This window comes from Sander lucioperca, chromosome 22 (genome assembly GCF_008315115.2).
Source record: "Sander lucioperca isolate FBNREF2018 chromosome 22, SLUC_FBN_1.2, whole genome shotgun sequence".
NCBI classification, from domain to species: domain Eukaryota; kingdom Metazoa; phylum Chordata; class Actinopteri; order Perciformes; family Percidae; genus Sander; species Sander lucioperca.
Window position 1 is genome coordinate 20142544 of NC_050194.1, and position 14979 is coordinate 20157522.

Below are 14979 nucleotides of genomic sequence, written 5' to 3' on the forward strand. Positions count from 1 at the left end.
TATGTATTCATAATGGAACAGTCCTGATATGTGTTTTCTTTACCGGTTCTGAAGAGATAGCTATCAGACGCTGTAATAAACAATAACAACTAAAACAATTCTCTCTGTATTTTCTTTGTATATGTGTGTGAGGGCGGTGAGAGTGCACCTTAAATCCTCAGTGGAGAACCTCGGCTGACCCTGAATGCCCTTAGGCCTATCTCTTTTTGTGGTTTTAAAGGGATGAATCGTACAAATGGGGAGCTTTGAGAATATTTTGTCTAAAAAAAGCGTTCATGGTGGTGCACTCGTTTGTTTAAACGAAAGCTTACATTAACACATTAACCTTGAAGTGGGCATGATTGTTCGATTGTCTGTTTCGCTAAATACTTTGAAAAAACATTATAATGGAAGAGTAAGATGTATGTGTGTTTCTAAGAATGCTCTTTAATTCTTCAAATTGAATTTGTTTAAATAAGTTATTTATAAGTATAAATAAGGTAAAAATCCAAAATATACACAATGCCAAAAATACAACTATTTATTATTAATTATATGTATTATATTAATATCCTGTATTTACTTGGTTCTTAACCCTCCTTAGAGCACTTAGCTTGCTAACCTTTCAACCTTTCAAGTCTTTGAGCTTGAGTCCAAGTCAAGTCTTAAGTCTTTAAGGGGCAAGTCCAAGTCAAGTCTCTAACCATCTGATCTGTCCCTAACACTGTATTGTTAAATCTTACGAATTCAAAGAATGTCCTATAGCTACCATCCAGACAGTACAGTATCAAAATCAGTTGTAGGATAACTTTATGGGGTCTTAACACATCCCTCTAGCCCTCGGACCTGGTGAAATATTAACCTAAGTCTGTCACATCATACGGATACAACTATAAAGATACAATTTGCCTGTTCTCAGCATTAGCACAACACTTTGCGATGGTTAGCAGGTCTGTGACGATATATGCTAAATGTAACGTCTCTTTCACTGAAAAAAATGTCTAATGTCGAAGTGGAAATCAAGAGAATAGTGGCAGCGCCACACCAGTTACAGAACAACATGCATCTCAGTGTCAGTCCAAATTACGCACAATAAGCAGTTTGAACTCACTGATGTAATGCCATTTATTTTCTAAATGTTAGTAGCCTACGCTCAGTGAAACTGAATCCAGCGCGAGGGAGATCCTAGATGTAGCTGTTCGCTTACTGCCACTGTTTACAAAGTTGTTGAATGCAAAACTAATGACAAAAGGCACAACTCGGGTGGTGATTGCGCAGTGGATATGACACACACCTTTGGCGTGGGAGACCTGGTTTTGATTCCCACTGCGATACATCAACCAATGTGTCCCTGAGCAAGACACTTAACCCCTAGTTGCTCCAGAGGCGTGCGACCTCTGATATACAGCAATTGTAAGTCACTTTGGATAAAAGCCAGCAAAATGACATGTAATGTAATGTAACTCCGGGAGGACTTGGTGTCGCCATCATCAATGTATTTTTTTTTATATGTAAGTGCGCGCACACAAGGCATAACGCATGCGTTACGTTGCACATTATTGCAAAGGGCAGGGGACATGCAGCTCGTCATACGTTTCCCCAACGTATATGCGCCAATAAAAGAAAATAGAAATACATGAATAAATTTAGATTTAAAAAGCAATAATTGCATGAAAATCTCTCGAAGCTCGAGTCCGAGTCAAGTCTGAAGTCTTTTGGGTCGAGTCCGAGTCAAGTCTGAAGTCAGCTGTTTGTGACTGGAGTCTGAGTCTCTCGGACTTGAGTCCCCATCTCTGCCTGTCAGCTTCTCTCAGCTCAGGGTGGGTTTAATTTCTATACGCTTATTGACTTTCTTCCAGAGAGTTTGATGAGAAGATTGATACCACTGTGTTAAATTTTAAGCTAACACCTGCAACTAATTCATTTATCTTAGCTTAGCATAAAGACTGGAAGCAGGGGGAAACAGCTAGCCTCGCTCTGTCTAAAGGTAAAATATCTGCCTACCAGCACCTCTAAAGCTCACTAGTTATTTGTTTAATCTGTACAAAAACCTGCTAATTTGTGAGCTTTAGAGGGGTTTTTACTTTTGGACAGGATTTTGCTAGCTGTTTACAGTCTTTATCCTAAGCTATGCTAACCCAGCAGCTAGCTGTAGCTCCATATTTAGCATACAGACATGAGAGTAGTATCGATCTTCTCATCAAACTCTCTGCAAGTGCTAACCTTCACCGATATTTAAGTACTCTGCACTTGTGTCTGTTGTATGAAATGAATATGGGTGCAGACTCTGGCTTTGTTTTGATCTCTGACCATATTTATTTAACTCAGTCTGTGTGTTTGTTCTCAGAGTCTGAAGTGGTTGGATCTGAAGGATAACCCGCTGGAGGCTGGCCTGGCCAAGGCAGCAGGAGACTGTCTGGATGAGAAGCAGTGCAAACAGTGTGCCTCCAAGGTGAGAGAGAAAGATTGACAAAAGATCAACTGAGCAGCCCTCAGTATCTAAAACTAAAGGACATTTTCTTCCAGGTTCTGGAGCACATGAATGGTCTTCAGGATGAGGTTGATCGTGCACGAGAGAAACGCCTTTTGAGGGAAAAAGGTATCAGGAAATCTTTTTATTTGAGCCTCAAATTAATTTCAGCAGATCAATTGCAATTTGATCAATAGAGCTAGATTATGACGCTCAATGTTTTTTTTTTTTTGGTACAGTACTGAAAGCTGGCATTGAATGTCTGGTCAGATTTGTAGTCTTGCTTTCTTACTCTTTGGTCAGATAGTTCCTGATTTAAATAACAAAATAGCTGAAACTCAAGTAGCATGTCAAAGTGCTGGAAGAAGTACCCAGATCCTCTACTTAACTAAAAGTATCAGTCCATCAATGTGAAAATACTCCTGAGTAAAAAAGTACTTGTTCAATCTCTATGACAGATATATTATGGTATATGACATTATTAATTGTAAATACTAAATTCATTTGTAAGCAACATTTAACTATAGGTAAAGAGGTTGTGATTATTCAAGAAAAAAACTGACAGTTATGCTCATTTTATGTTATGAACAAATGTGACGCTGATCTGTCTGTCTACATCTCCTCAAAACACATTTTTCTTCCTTTTTACTTTTTCTTTCTTTATTTTTTCCTTCCTTTCCCCATCCTGTCCTGTCAAACAACCTTTTCTTATTACTTTCCTAAACCATCCCTCTTAAACGTATTCGTTTGATGATCACTAAACTAGTGGACTGAAATAAAATACTGAGACTAAGTAAACAGTATTATAAGTTTACAAATAAACATGTGCATGCAGGCTCACAAACTGAGTCAAATGAGCAATTGTTACAAAGTTCCACTTTCTATTCATCCTTTCTGGGTGTCGTCCTTCTCTTGTCATCAGGATGTGGGGGGGATGCTCCATTGCCACCCCAGGATGGCAGGGTGTCTGTTCATTCTCCAAATGGGGTTGATGGATACCCCTTGCCTTCCTTCCTCCCCCTTCATGACCTCTCTTCGTGACCTTTTTGACCAGGCATAAACACATATATTTCTACCAGCTAGTCCTGACATTAATGTTGCAACAAAACCTTTCCCACAGAATGCACAACATCACACAGATAAGCACATGAGATACTTAACACTAAACAGAAACTGTTATCATCAGACACACACACACACACACACACACACTGTTGTGACCCTGTGTCCTGTGTCGTGATCTGTTCTGCAACTTTAATTACCTTTTCTTTGTTCTTGCTTATCTGCATCCTTAAGCCATCAAGTCCTAAACTTTTTTTATGACTTAGCTTAACTCTCTGTGCATCAAAGGTCTCCCGGAGTACAGCCATTTCCTCTGACTGCACACAACTTCTTTTGCAACGTGCACAAATATAACTTTAACTGCTAATATTCTATAATCATGTCTACAATAATAGAAATATCTTTCATATAACAACAGACAACACACGGATGTGCACGTGCAGTGTGGGAATACTTGCCATTCAGGAATGCATGGCTGTCAAAGCTTATCACAAAAGGCTATATGCCCCAGTTAAATAAATAAAGGATTGGTTATAAACTTTGCCCGTCCCTCTTCTAGTACAAAGCAGTGATATTATTACTGACAGAATCATTTTCAGGAAGCACAGAGAGGACCGTGATGCTCATTAACTGTTCAGACCTCTTAGAGTCATGATGCTTGCAGGTTTCCTCTTTCTGCTCCTCCTCACAGGTAAGCTGGAACAATTCTGTATGATGCATGCAGGTGTGAAACTTCTGTTGTCAGCCCAATACAATTAAGGTGAATGGAGTTTAACACTACCTTCAATATATATTTCCAAAAACTTTCAGTGTGGTAAGTGGATAATTTAGAGTAATGGGGACACTTCCTGGAAAATATTTGTTGCAATTCATTTTTATGCTTGCAAAAAAAAAAGTAATATTGAATCCAAATAGCTGTATACTCTTTTCTGTCAGGTGGAAGTCCCCTTAGTTTCGCAGACCAAGCAGAGCTTTCTGGCGATCAACAGACGTCCAATTACAGCGTTAAGGAAAGTATGTACAGAAATCAAACACTTCAAAAGTGCACAGTAATTATATGTATTATTATTTATTCCTGTAGTCTTAATTACAGAATCTCAAAGACAGTTAAAACCAACCAGAACTAAGGGGGAAAGTATTTATTTAGCAAATTTGGTACTGACCCTATTTCAAATCACATTTTAAATACATGTTAGCAATAGTTCATGCATCATTTGCATATTTAAACATACACATTTTTAGAAAACCTTTGACACAAAAAACAATGGTCTTAGGTAATCAATTAGGGAAGTTTCATTATGATATCTGTTTGTTAAAATGTCTTACCCTGTTCACCTGTAGTGTCTTGTAGAATGTCTGGATATCTTTAAAGGCTGTTTTCTCCAAATTTAGTTTTTCTCAGACTCTGAGCCAGAAATCTCAACTTCAGTAACACATACATCAAACGTTCATTCCTATCTATCTTCTAAAGTACATTGCAGAGGGGTTTGTTCTTATGTTATTCGTAGCCTGATATATGTAACATTTTACACCTAAAACCGTGGTGAAAATTGACTTTAGTATTTTCTGATTTATGAAGTGATGAAAGAGATAAAATTCCCTCTGTAAAAACCTTAGATTCTATTATGTTAATCACAGGAAACAATAATTTAAACTTTATCCAATGTTCAGAATTCTGTTTTGGAAATGTATGCAAACTAGCAACTAACATATTTAACAAGATAATTTGTATATATACACATAACATTAGAAAAAACTTCTAATACAAACAGTATAGTCTTAATGTGGGGAAATTTAAATTTAATGGTGATGTCTCTCTATTTTTTATCCCTCTTCACCTGCAGTGTCTCCCCTTAAACAGCTGTGATTGAATCAGGGTAACTTAAGTCTGTTTTTAATTATTGAGTTTCTGTTTGTAATAATAAAAACAAAAAAGATATTATACTGGTGTAAACAGTAAAGTGGTATGGTCGACGATGCATTTGGACAATGTGTACCGGATGGATCTCAAATAGGCTACGTTCACACCGCAAGTCTTAATGCTTAATTCAGATTTTTTGCTCAGATCTGATTTTTTGTTAGGCTGTTCACATTACCTTTTAAAATGTGGCCTATATCAGATTCCAGTGTGAACTGTTAACGGTTTTGAACTGACCCGCATGCGCAGAAGAACAATAACAATGACATTAGATGCAGCATGCTGTTGCACTAAAGTTAGGGAGGTTATGGAGGAAGTAAGCATTTTCACTTTTATTTCAAAATGTTTGTGTAATGGCAGCCGTAACATTAATGAGCAGGTGCTGAGGAGGAGAAGAATGAAGAGAAAGAGAACCAAATTGGCTATTTTGGCCTTTTGCGGGGTTATGGCTGCAAATTCACTACAGAGTTTTGCACATCAGGACCGCTATGGGCCTCCACCAGAGTTTCCTCTGGCTTCGCCCTGCCCAGGCATAGTTCACCATCTTTTGGGTCCTATCGCACTCGCTCACGCTCCACCCCCCAATGGTGCGCCCGACCCAGAGGGGCCGAGATCCCACCTCACTTTCATTGCGCCACGGTGTGACCCTCTGACTCGCGCGCACATTGACTCCTTGGTCCGTGTTTCAAGACGGGTCGTGTGGGTTGCCGACATCTCCGCAGACACCTGATGCCTTTTACATGAGCCGATCCCTGCCCTGGCGACACGACACGGTTGGGGCGCACTGAAGACAGTCCGCCCCGGTTGACAGCCGCACCGGGAGCAGGGGGCCCCGTCCTATGAAGGTAAATATGGTGCAAAAAGGGAGAGCTTGTAGAATACAATGTGAGAACTTGCAGAACAAAAAATCTGAACTTGTATGTTAAAATTTGCACTTGTAAAAATTTAATTTGCACTTATTTATTTAGAAGCGGGCTGGCTGCTAGTTAGCTAACGCTAGCATGCTATTCCACCAAGTTTCCATGCTACATAAATAAGCCAGACAGAGTTGTCCCTCATCTGGCGATAGAAACCCTGATTTTCCCGTTCTGTTAGCTCAGAGCTCCACAGCCTAAGTCCACAGGTACAAATTAGTTTTGCACCAAATGTATCGTCAAGAGTGTTGTGAAAGTCGAGGTGCGCAGATTCGCCACTTTGTGATGCGAGAGAGCACATTTGTGAAGTTGCAGTGACAGATTCGAGAGGTTGTAATCACTGAGTTGTGGTTGTGATGGAAAATGAACCAGAGTAAAAAAAAAAAGTATACGAGTAAATGTTGCATTATAAGTTTGCAGCTGTCATTGTGTTCATGTAAATATCAATATACACATTTGTGAATATTTTTTCTGTAACTTCACATTCAGAATACAGGTGTGTGAACATTTTCTACAAGTGCAAATTTCAATTTACAAGTTCAGATTTTTTTTACAAGCTCTCATGTTTTTTTTCTTTGTATGACTTCAAATTCAGATCACATGTGTGTGAATATTTTTTACAAGTGCAAATTTTATTTTTACAAGTGCAAATTAAATTTTTACAAGTGCAAATTTTAACATACAAGTTCAGATTTTTTGTTCTGCAAGTTCTCACATTGTATTCTACAAGCTCTCCCATTTTGCACCATATTTACCTTCATACCGTCCTTCCCCGTAGGGAGAGAGGGTGCAGCGAGGGTTATTGACGTAAAAGTCCAAAAAAATCGGATTTGGTCCACTTTTGCCTGCAGTCTGAACGTAGCCATAGAGAGGCCTTTTAAACCTATAAATGACTGCAAAAGCTCAGATTTAAAAATCATTAGTGGGCTGATGACATAAACACCCGCCAACGCCCATCTCATAATAGCCTTTCACTGACCACAATCCCTGGATATTACTGCAGATATTTGTCAGCTGGTGTTTTCCAAGGATTGATAATAAATTCAGACGCAGTAGATACCTACCCACAGAGCTTATTGTTTGCCTGTTGTTTGTCATTTCTTCTAAATTATAAGTAATCATGAATACATACAGTGTATCTGATGTCCAGACAAAAATAAGAACATTGAAGCATTTCTTTTTTTTTTTAAGAAAAAACTCTTTGACTGAGATTGTGTCTTAAAATCTCCCAATAGATCCGGGCTCTGGAGAATCCTGTGGTTATCAGGATGTTTTAGACTACCTGAAACTGAACAAAAACAACGATACGTACACCATGACTCGACCTGTTAAAAACTTTAAAAAGCCTACACGGGTACACCTGCAAATTGTGATCTATGGCATCCTAGATGTGGTAAGTTTTAAATTAAGCTTTAAATTTTCGTAATTTTCTTTTTAATGATAAGGATTATTTCCTTTTGCTAATGAGGGTATGTTTTTTTTTTTTTTTTCATTGAACTCTCTCAAGACCATGTGCTTAGCAACACGTGATTAGCTTTTGATCATCTGTGGGATGATTGTTGATACTCAAATGCCGGACAAATGAACCCCCCCCTATGTAATCTATTCCAACTTGTCTGGCAAAAGTAGCACCTGAAGCCAATGGTTTTCCTTAAAGCTACATTGTGTAAGAATTTCTCCCATCTAGCGATCTAGTGAAATTGTATATGACAACCAACTGAATATTACTTTCTAACCCCACCACCATTCCGAGCGCGTTCTAAGTCCTACGGTGGCCGTATTATTCCAAGAAGTACGACTTTGCCCGTGAGTGTTCCTTCCAGCGTAATAATAGTTTTACGTTATTTTGGTACCATTTCATTGCTAACATCAGCTATCAGGTTCCCAAGCATATGCAAGCTAATGTTAGTAAAGTATCAGTGCTATTGTTATTCTGTATATTGTATTAGATTAATAGTGTAAGGCAATGTTTACAGCGTAGGAGAGAAGCAATGGAGGTTTGTGTGTTTAATATATTTCTCTGAGCAGTATGAACAATGTCAATGAAACCGAAAAGAGCTCTTAGTATCTCCATCGTTTACACGCAGCTGTTCTAGCTGTAGCTAGTCTATGTTACAACTCCATTACGTGAGTCCAGGGAAATCACGACACATATGATTTATGTTACAAGGTAGACAATCCTTTTTCATCATTGACGCAAGGAAAAGTAACCTAGACGTCGTTCTAGCGTTATGCACAACCATGCTATAGTTAGCCAAGCAACTATAAAACTTCGAATTTACACAATAGGCAGAATTACCTTTTGAGAAGAAAGCAGGCAACTTCGGCATCCATTTTAAAATCCTTGCTCCTTATGAGCTCTTTCCACTCCAATATTAACTTTGGTCTTGTTGCTTTGCCTGCCGCGTTGTCGTTTTAATTCTCTTTTCAACCTCCTTGGCGACTCCGTTACATGTCCTAGAGAATAGGTGTGATGCTCCATCTTCAACAGGCTTTCAAATCTGCTGGCAGTCGCGGACAAATCTTCTCCCCCTCCCTCCCTGGCATTCGTCGCGCTGCCACTGAGTGTAAAAGCGTGAAACGCGGAGGTATGTCCCTCTTTGGCTAAAGTATTTTAAAGATGGAGGCGCAACATGGTAGAATACATAGGAGCGGGTCGCTCCTATGTATTCTAAATGATTCTGAATGGCAGATTCTACGCTTACGAGAATACTTTGATTAGTTGGTGGAAGTAATTACACATGAATGAGCACATATTTGTGAAAGAACAAATGGGTTTTTGCTAAGAATTAACTCAAAAAAATTACACAATGGAGCTTTAAACAGTTGAGCTTGTGCTTAGATTTGGCATGTGTTTGTTGTTTGTCCTTGTCCCTGTGTTATATAAAGTCTTATGTTTGAGGGCTGTATTTTATATTAAAAGCGGCATAGTGCTGTGTTTAATGACAGTTTTGCTGTATGGTCAGCCACAATATTCATTGAATTGTGCAGCAGGAAAGACTTTCACACATACTTTTTTCTTTACTCATAGAGAGAGATTGACCAGACTTTCGTTCCTTACGTTTGGATTTATATGGTGAGTTCTCTCTGAGATCGACATCAGTTTTCTGATCATTCGTACCTGTTCATCAGAGTGGAAACTGAAATTATTTCTTTTCATTCTTTCACTTCTTCTTCCTTTCTTCTTGATCCCCCCCATGTTTTCCTGTGTAGAAATGGCAAAATGAACACATTAGGTGGCATGCACCTGATTTTTGTGGAATTGAACAGGTGGTTGTTCCTACTAAATTACTGTGGAAGCCAGATCTAAGTATTGAAGAGATGTAAGTTTGAAGTTATGTGCATGCTCTCACACTCACAAATCCACATAACACTCAATGGTTATTAGTGAAAGAGCATCAGACTGTTTAGAAAGTCATTAGATAAAAAACAAATGTTTGTTATTCAGGACAGAGAAGGACAAGGCCTCTCCGAGTCCTTATCTTACCATTGACTGGGACGGCTACGTCACCCTGAGGAACGACCTGATGATAGTCAGCATGTGCAGGATGCAAGTTTACAAATTTCCCTTTGACGTTCAGAGCTGCAACCTCTCTTTTAAGTCTGCCACATATTCTGGTGAGCTTGTAACCAATTTTAAAAGTTCTAGACATTCATCTTAAACGTGTGTTTTGCGTTTAAATGCATGTGTGCTGTGATCACTTTGATCACACTGAACAGTTTGTCACCACCACATACATTCCTTCTTTGTTGACCTGATAAACTTTTATTTTTATTTTCTACCTCAGATGACGAAATAAAGTTTGAAACCATTGAAGATGGTTTCAAAAACACAGAGTGGACTCAGAAGTTGATGCGGGCCCAGTACGAGTGGTTGTTCATATCCATGACAGTTAACAACAAAACTGTCAGCAATCTTATCGACAACCAAAGCATGATTGTTTACACTGTAAGTATTGAGAAAACGTTACTGCTAAAACGTTTTCTTTCAGAAAAAATCAATGTGTGTACTTTATTTCTTCTTTTTTTTTTAAATCTCTTTATAGAGATAGAGATAGATAGAGTTTTTCCAGGACATGCACCAAATGCATTGCACCAGCAGCACCCCATGTAATACAAGGTGGCAATGCAAGAAATGTCCAGATAAGCAAGCAAACCCTTACAGAACTAGTAATGGAACAGGCAGCAACTGAAACCTTAAAGGAGTAATTAAATTGTGACGGGAAGGCCCCCTCCCCTATAAATGTACACATACAGTACATGCATAGACACACACACACACACACACACTCACGCACACACATGCACTGACACAGAACTAATGGACGTTATACTGGGCGTGAGAGAGAATGGCAGAAAAGAGGTTAAAAAAAAAAGAACAAAAAAGGAACTAACATGGCAACAACAGTAGCGGTACACTATGGATTACAACTTGACACGACTGGTCAGGCACATGAGGTTTGTAAATCAATTCATGACTGCTGGGTTATCGACCATTTGTCAAGAAGCGGGTTCCTTATATTTAGAAAGACTCTTGATTGGCAAGCTTATATAGAAGGCCTTCTATGTGGATTACATTGTCGAGTTGTCTCAGCCATCGGTGGAATGTGGGATGGATTCAGATTTCCATTGTTGTAAAATGAGGTGTTTCACTAGCAAAGTACAAAGTGAGATGGCTTGGACAATGTGATTATCCCGAGTGGAAGTCACAGAAAAGCCCAACAAGGCGAGAAATTGGTCTGGTCTAATAGGTTTGTCATAAGCCTTAGAAATGTAGTCAAATATTAGTGATCACAAGGCGTGGAGCTTAGGGCAAAGCCACAGCTGGTGGAGTAACGTACCTGTGTCCTGATTGCACTTAGAGATTTTGTGCATGATCTTGAACTGTATAAGCCGATATCTTGCACTCCAAGCATCATCAGTAATTTCAGCTCCCATTTCTTCTTCCTTATGTTAGCATCAGATAGGGTTACATGGGCTAGCAAAAGTAAGTATAGAAACGAGATTGACCCCTTGCTGTTAAGCGTTGTTGACAATTAAGGCAGGTGAGGATGGTGTTTTTAGGTTTGTTTTCGTAGCCTGGGAAATGAGCTCTAACATAATTTCTTCTGATAGAATTGAACAACCTCTTCTGGGGAGGTAATTAACTTCAGAAAAATATGATGTAATGAATATCCAAGTAGTTGCTAATGTAGGACAAAAAAGTAAATGTGGAAAGAAGGTAAAGTCCGCACAACGGCTCAATGCTCCGAAAAATACTTTAGTAAGGCACACAGTGTTTCGGCCTACAATCTGACCTTCCTCGCCTGTTGTGAGGTAACTAACTTGCCAGATTTGTCTTTGATTTTGTGAATGGCACGGGAGGCTGTTTGACAGATGTAACAAAATGTTTGATTCTGAACAAATAAGACATTCTGCCAAGCTAAGATAATACTAAATAATTTATATGGAAGGTCAAAAACTCCCAAAGTAACACAAAGTGGTACCAGGGGAGAGGGATCCTCCAAACTACCAGGATGCCGCAGGTCCTATATAACCTAGAGACAGTGGCTTTAAGTAAATAATTTAAAAGCTTCCTCAACCACCACAGATGTGAGCAGATACCTTGTTGTTGCAACCTGGGCACCACAGAGTTTCCTTTGACTAAAGTATTTGAACCACCTAATCCTTACTAGATCAAGATGAGGAGGCGGTCTATCCTCTACATCGCCAACTTCTTGGTACCCATCATGTTCTTCTTTTGTCTGGACTTGGCCTCATTCCTGATCTCGGACAGCGGGGGGGAGAAGCTCAGCTTCAAGGTCACTGTGCTGCTTGCTGTCACTGTGATGCAGCTTCTTCTCAATGAGATTCTGCCTTCGTCGTCAGACAGGATTCCTCTTATAGGTAAAGAAGCTCAGAGTTTTGCCTTTATTTGACTGTACTTCATATGAGCAGGAACATCACATAAACTGAGTCAATTTGTGGTTATTCGTCCACATTAATGATGCTGCCGTCTCCCTTTAGTGGTCTACTGCATTGGGATGTTTGGTTTGATGATGCTAAGCCTCTTGGAGACAATTTTGGTGATGTATCTAATGGAGAAAGACTCTGCATCCCAAGACAATGAGGCAGATAAAGACCAAAGCCTGAGTGAGGACTGTAACAAACAGGGCAAAGTCAGCTTCCACAACCATGATGGAGGTGAGAATAAACATAAATTCTACAAACCTCTGGATCTCACCTTAATCTCCGATTGTTTGCTAGTGCTACTTATATTCACTGCTATGATTTGAATACTCACAGACACAATTACAACTTACAATACATAATGTTGATGCTACAACTGTCTTTATTGTGTCAAACTTATACTTTCAGAGATGAAGAAATGGACTCACTGTGCTTGTGTTTGTGATGTGTCTGCTGATGAACCTCCATCTGAACTGCTGTCATTGGCTAGAGAGGTTAGGATCGGTTGCACTTTAAAGGGTTGGTTCACCCAAATAAAAAAAACCCAACATTTATAGATCAATGAAAAGTATAAAACATTTCGGCAGTATGTTCTTCTGTGACAAAGAAGGGGGTTGTTGCTGTTGAATTTCTTTAGTTGAGAGTTTTAAATTCATTGAAAAACATTGTTTGGGAAGAAGACAGAAATCTCAGGGATGGATATCTCAAAAACAACCCCAAAACTATCTGCACAACAAGATAACAGAAGGAGTGAGTCATGTTATTAAGATGAATCAACCCTTTTATTCTCATCACAATGGACACAAAAACATGAATGTTAAATGTAGCAGCTTGCAATCCTGTATGGTCCATCATCTTGTTAATTACCAGTCAACTAAACCACTTCTGCAGGGCAACAGCAGCCAACTGACGGATGAGTCCAATGCCTTGGAGAAGGTCTCAAATGAGCTGAGGGAGGTGGAGAAAACACTGGTCCTGATCCTCAACAGCAGGAAGGAAGATGGGAAGCCCGGCTACTGGACCAGAGTGACTAAAACAATCAACAAAGTTTTCTTCATTTTCTATGTCACAGTGGCCAGTCTGTTTTTAGTTGTTATCTTTTCAAAATGGAACCATGCATCAGACGAGTAGTGGCAAAGTGTAAAAACAGGATTAAGACAATGCTAATCTAACACATATACTTTGTATTTGTCTATGACATCAATCTGGTTGTATTATACAGTTCTTGTAACATTTGCCTTTGATTAATATATATATATATATATAAATAAAGGGGGGAAAAAGTGAGTGATAGATAAGAGTAAATAAGTTTTGATTCAGGTGGCACCCTCTCCGGGCCTCCACCCAGAGAATCCAAAAAGCTGTTTATGGACGCGTAAGGCCAGACAACAGTCAGCAGCATAGCAGCACTCCTCACATCTGCTCAGGTCCTCTCACCCTGAACATTTCCAGAGAATAATCCAGCTCCTATCTAGGAGTAAAGTTGCAGAGCCGATGCTGTGTGTAGAGGTGAGCCCACCTATATCACTTTGGTACAACAACAACTTCTGCACCAACTCCACCTCATCATTTTTTTTGTTTGTACTTATTTGTAAGTACTTACTTACTTATTTTTTTAAAAAAAACTTTCATTTTGCTTTTCCTTAAGTACTTCTTTTTTATCAAAAGTGTCTTACTTCGCTACATTTCATCATTTCAACAACATTTCATCCGTTACAGAAATAAATATATAAATCTTTTGTTTTCTCTTTTTTGTTCTTTCCTTCTTTTACTTGAATTGATCTGAAAATATGAAAATTCCTAAAGATACATGGTTTCCGGTGACTCTGCTCTTCATCTGAAAGAGTAATTTTACTTTGGGAACTGAAGTACATTTTACTACCACATTTTCTTGAGCGAAAATCTGAATGTATAATTTCTACCCTTTCTCATTACCACTTTTACCTAATGACTTGAGTGCTTCTCGCACCACTGTAGACTGGGCAGGTTGGGACAGATTACCTTGTTGTTGCACTTGTTGTGTACTACATACCTACATACATACTTTAATAGTAGTATAAAGTATAGATCAACCACCTGACCCATTTCATTTTACAGTTCATCATGAAGAGGCAGTCTGCGCTTTACGTGGTATATATATAATCTGTGTGTGTTCTTACACACTGTAAATACTGTTCAAACTGATAATACTGTACACAGTATCTAGTGTAGGCTATTCATGCCCATTACTGTATATTCCATTTTCATATTACATAATTTTTATTCATTTGTCTCACATTGCCAGACCTATCTCAAAATGAGGCTTAAAATGCAATCAGATATTTAAAGAAAAATATAGGATTTAATAGAACTTCATGAAATTGTTGTGCAGCAGCAAAAAACGGAAAGAGTGTAAACAGATATAGGCTAGTGGTGTCGTGATAGTGAGGAATGGTGGACCCAAACGCAGAGAGAGGGAGGCAGGCAGGAGCAGCGTTGAAACTCAAAGATTTATTGGACAACAATGAGGGGAGCAAACAACAAAGGAAGTCCTGAAGGCAACAGGCAAAAAGGTCCAAAGTACAAAAAAAACAAGAACAGGGAATCCAGGGAGCCGAGACAGGCACAGGAACACACAAACTGACCGGGGGGGGGATACAAAACAATCTGACACAAGACAAAGGGAACACAGGGGTTAAATACAAGAG

At 39.0% G+C, this 14979-nt stretch overlaps 1 protein-coding gene and 1 long non-coding RNA gene across 2 annotated transcripts; both read left to right on the forward strand.

The window, feature by feature from the left end:
• Positions 1 to 1770: 1770 nt before the first annotated feature.
• Positions 1771 to 2587, forward strand: LOC116061523. The gene is made up of 3 exons (XR_004107732.2): positions 1771 to 1799; positions 2327 to 2431; positions 2506 to 2587. It is a non-coding gene; the product is annotated as an uncharacterized LOC116061523 (long non-coding RNA).
• A 5004-nt stretch (positions 2588 to 7591) lies between these two features.
• On the forward strand, positions 7592 to 13464 carry LOC116061522 (5-hydroxytryptamine receptor 3A-like). Its single transcript, XM_031315779.2, has 9 exons — positions 7592 to 7736; positions 9375 to 9419; positions 9557 to 9666; positions 9792 to 9961; positions 10132 to 10292; positions 12019 to 12229; positions 12350 to 12526; positions 12701 to 12786; positions 13184 to 13464. The coding sequence occupies exons 1-9, from the start codon at positions 7659 to 7661 to the stop codon at positions 13421 to 13423; spliced, it is 1278 nt and encodes a 425-aa protein (XP_031171639.1). The 5' UTR covers positions 7592 to 7658; the 3' UTR covers positions 13424 to 13464.
• The last annotated feature ends 1515 nt before the right edge of the window (positions 13465 to 14979 follow it).

What these genes read in the sequence shown, in the direction of transcription:
- LOC116061522 (XM_031315779.2), top strand. Translation starts at nt 7,659, where the DNA reads ATGACTCGACCTGTTAAAAACTTTAAAAAGCCTACACGGGTACACCTG. An exon ending in TAAGTCTGCCACATATTCTG is followed by an intron (nt 9,962 to 10,131) that starts GTGAGCTTGTAA and finishes TTTCTACCTCAG; the next exon opens with ATGACGAAATAAAGTTTGAA. An exon ending in CTTCCACAACCATGATGGAG is followed by an intron (nt 12,527 to 12,700) that starts GTGAGAATAAAC and finishes TTATACTTTCAG; the next exon opens with AGATGAAGAAATGGACTCAC.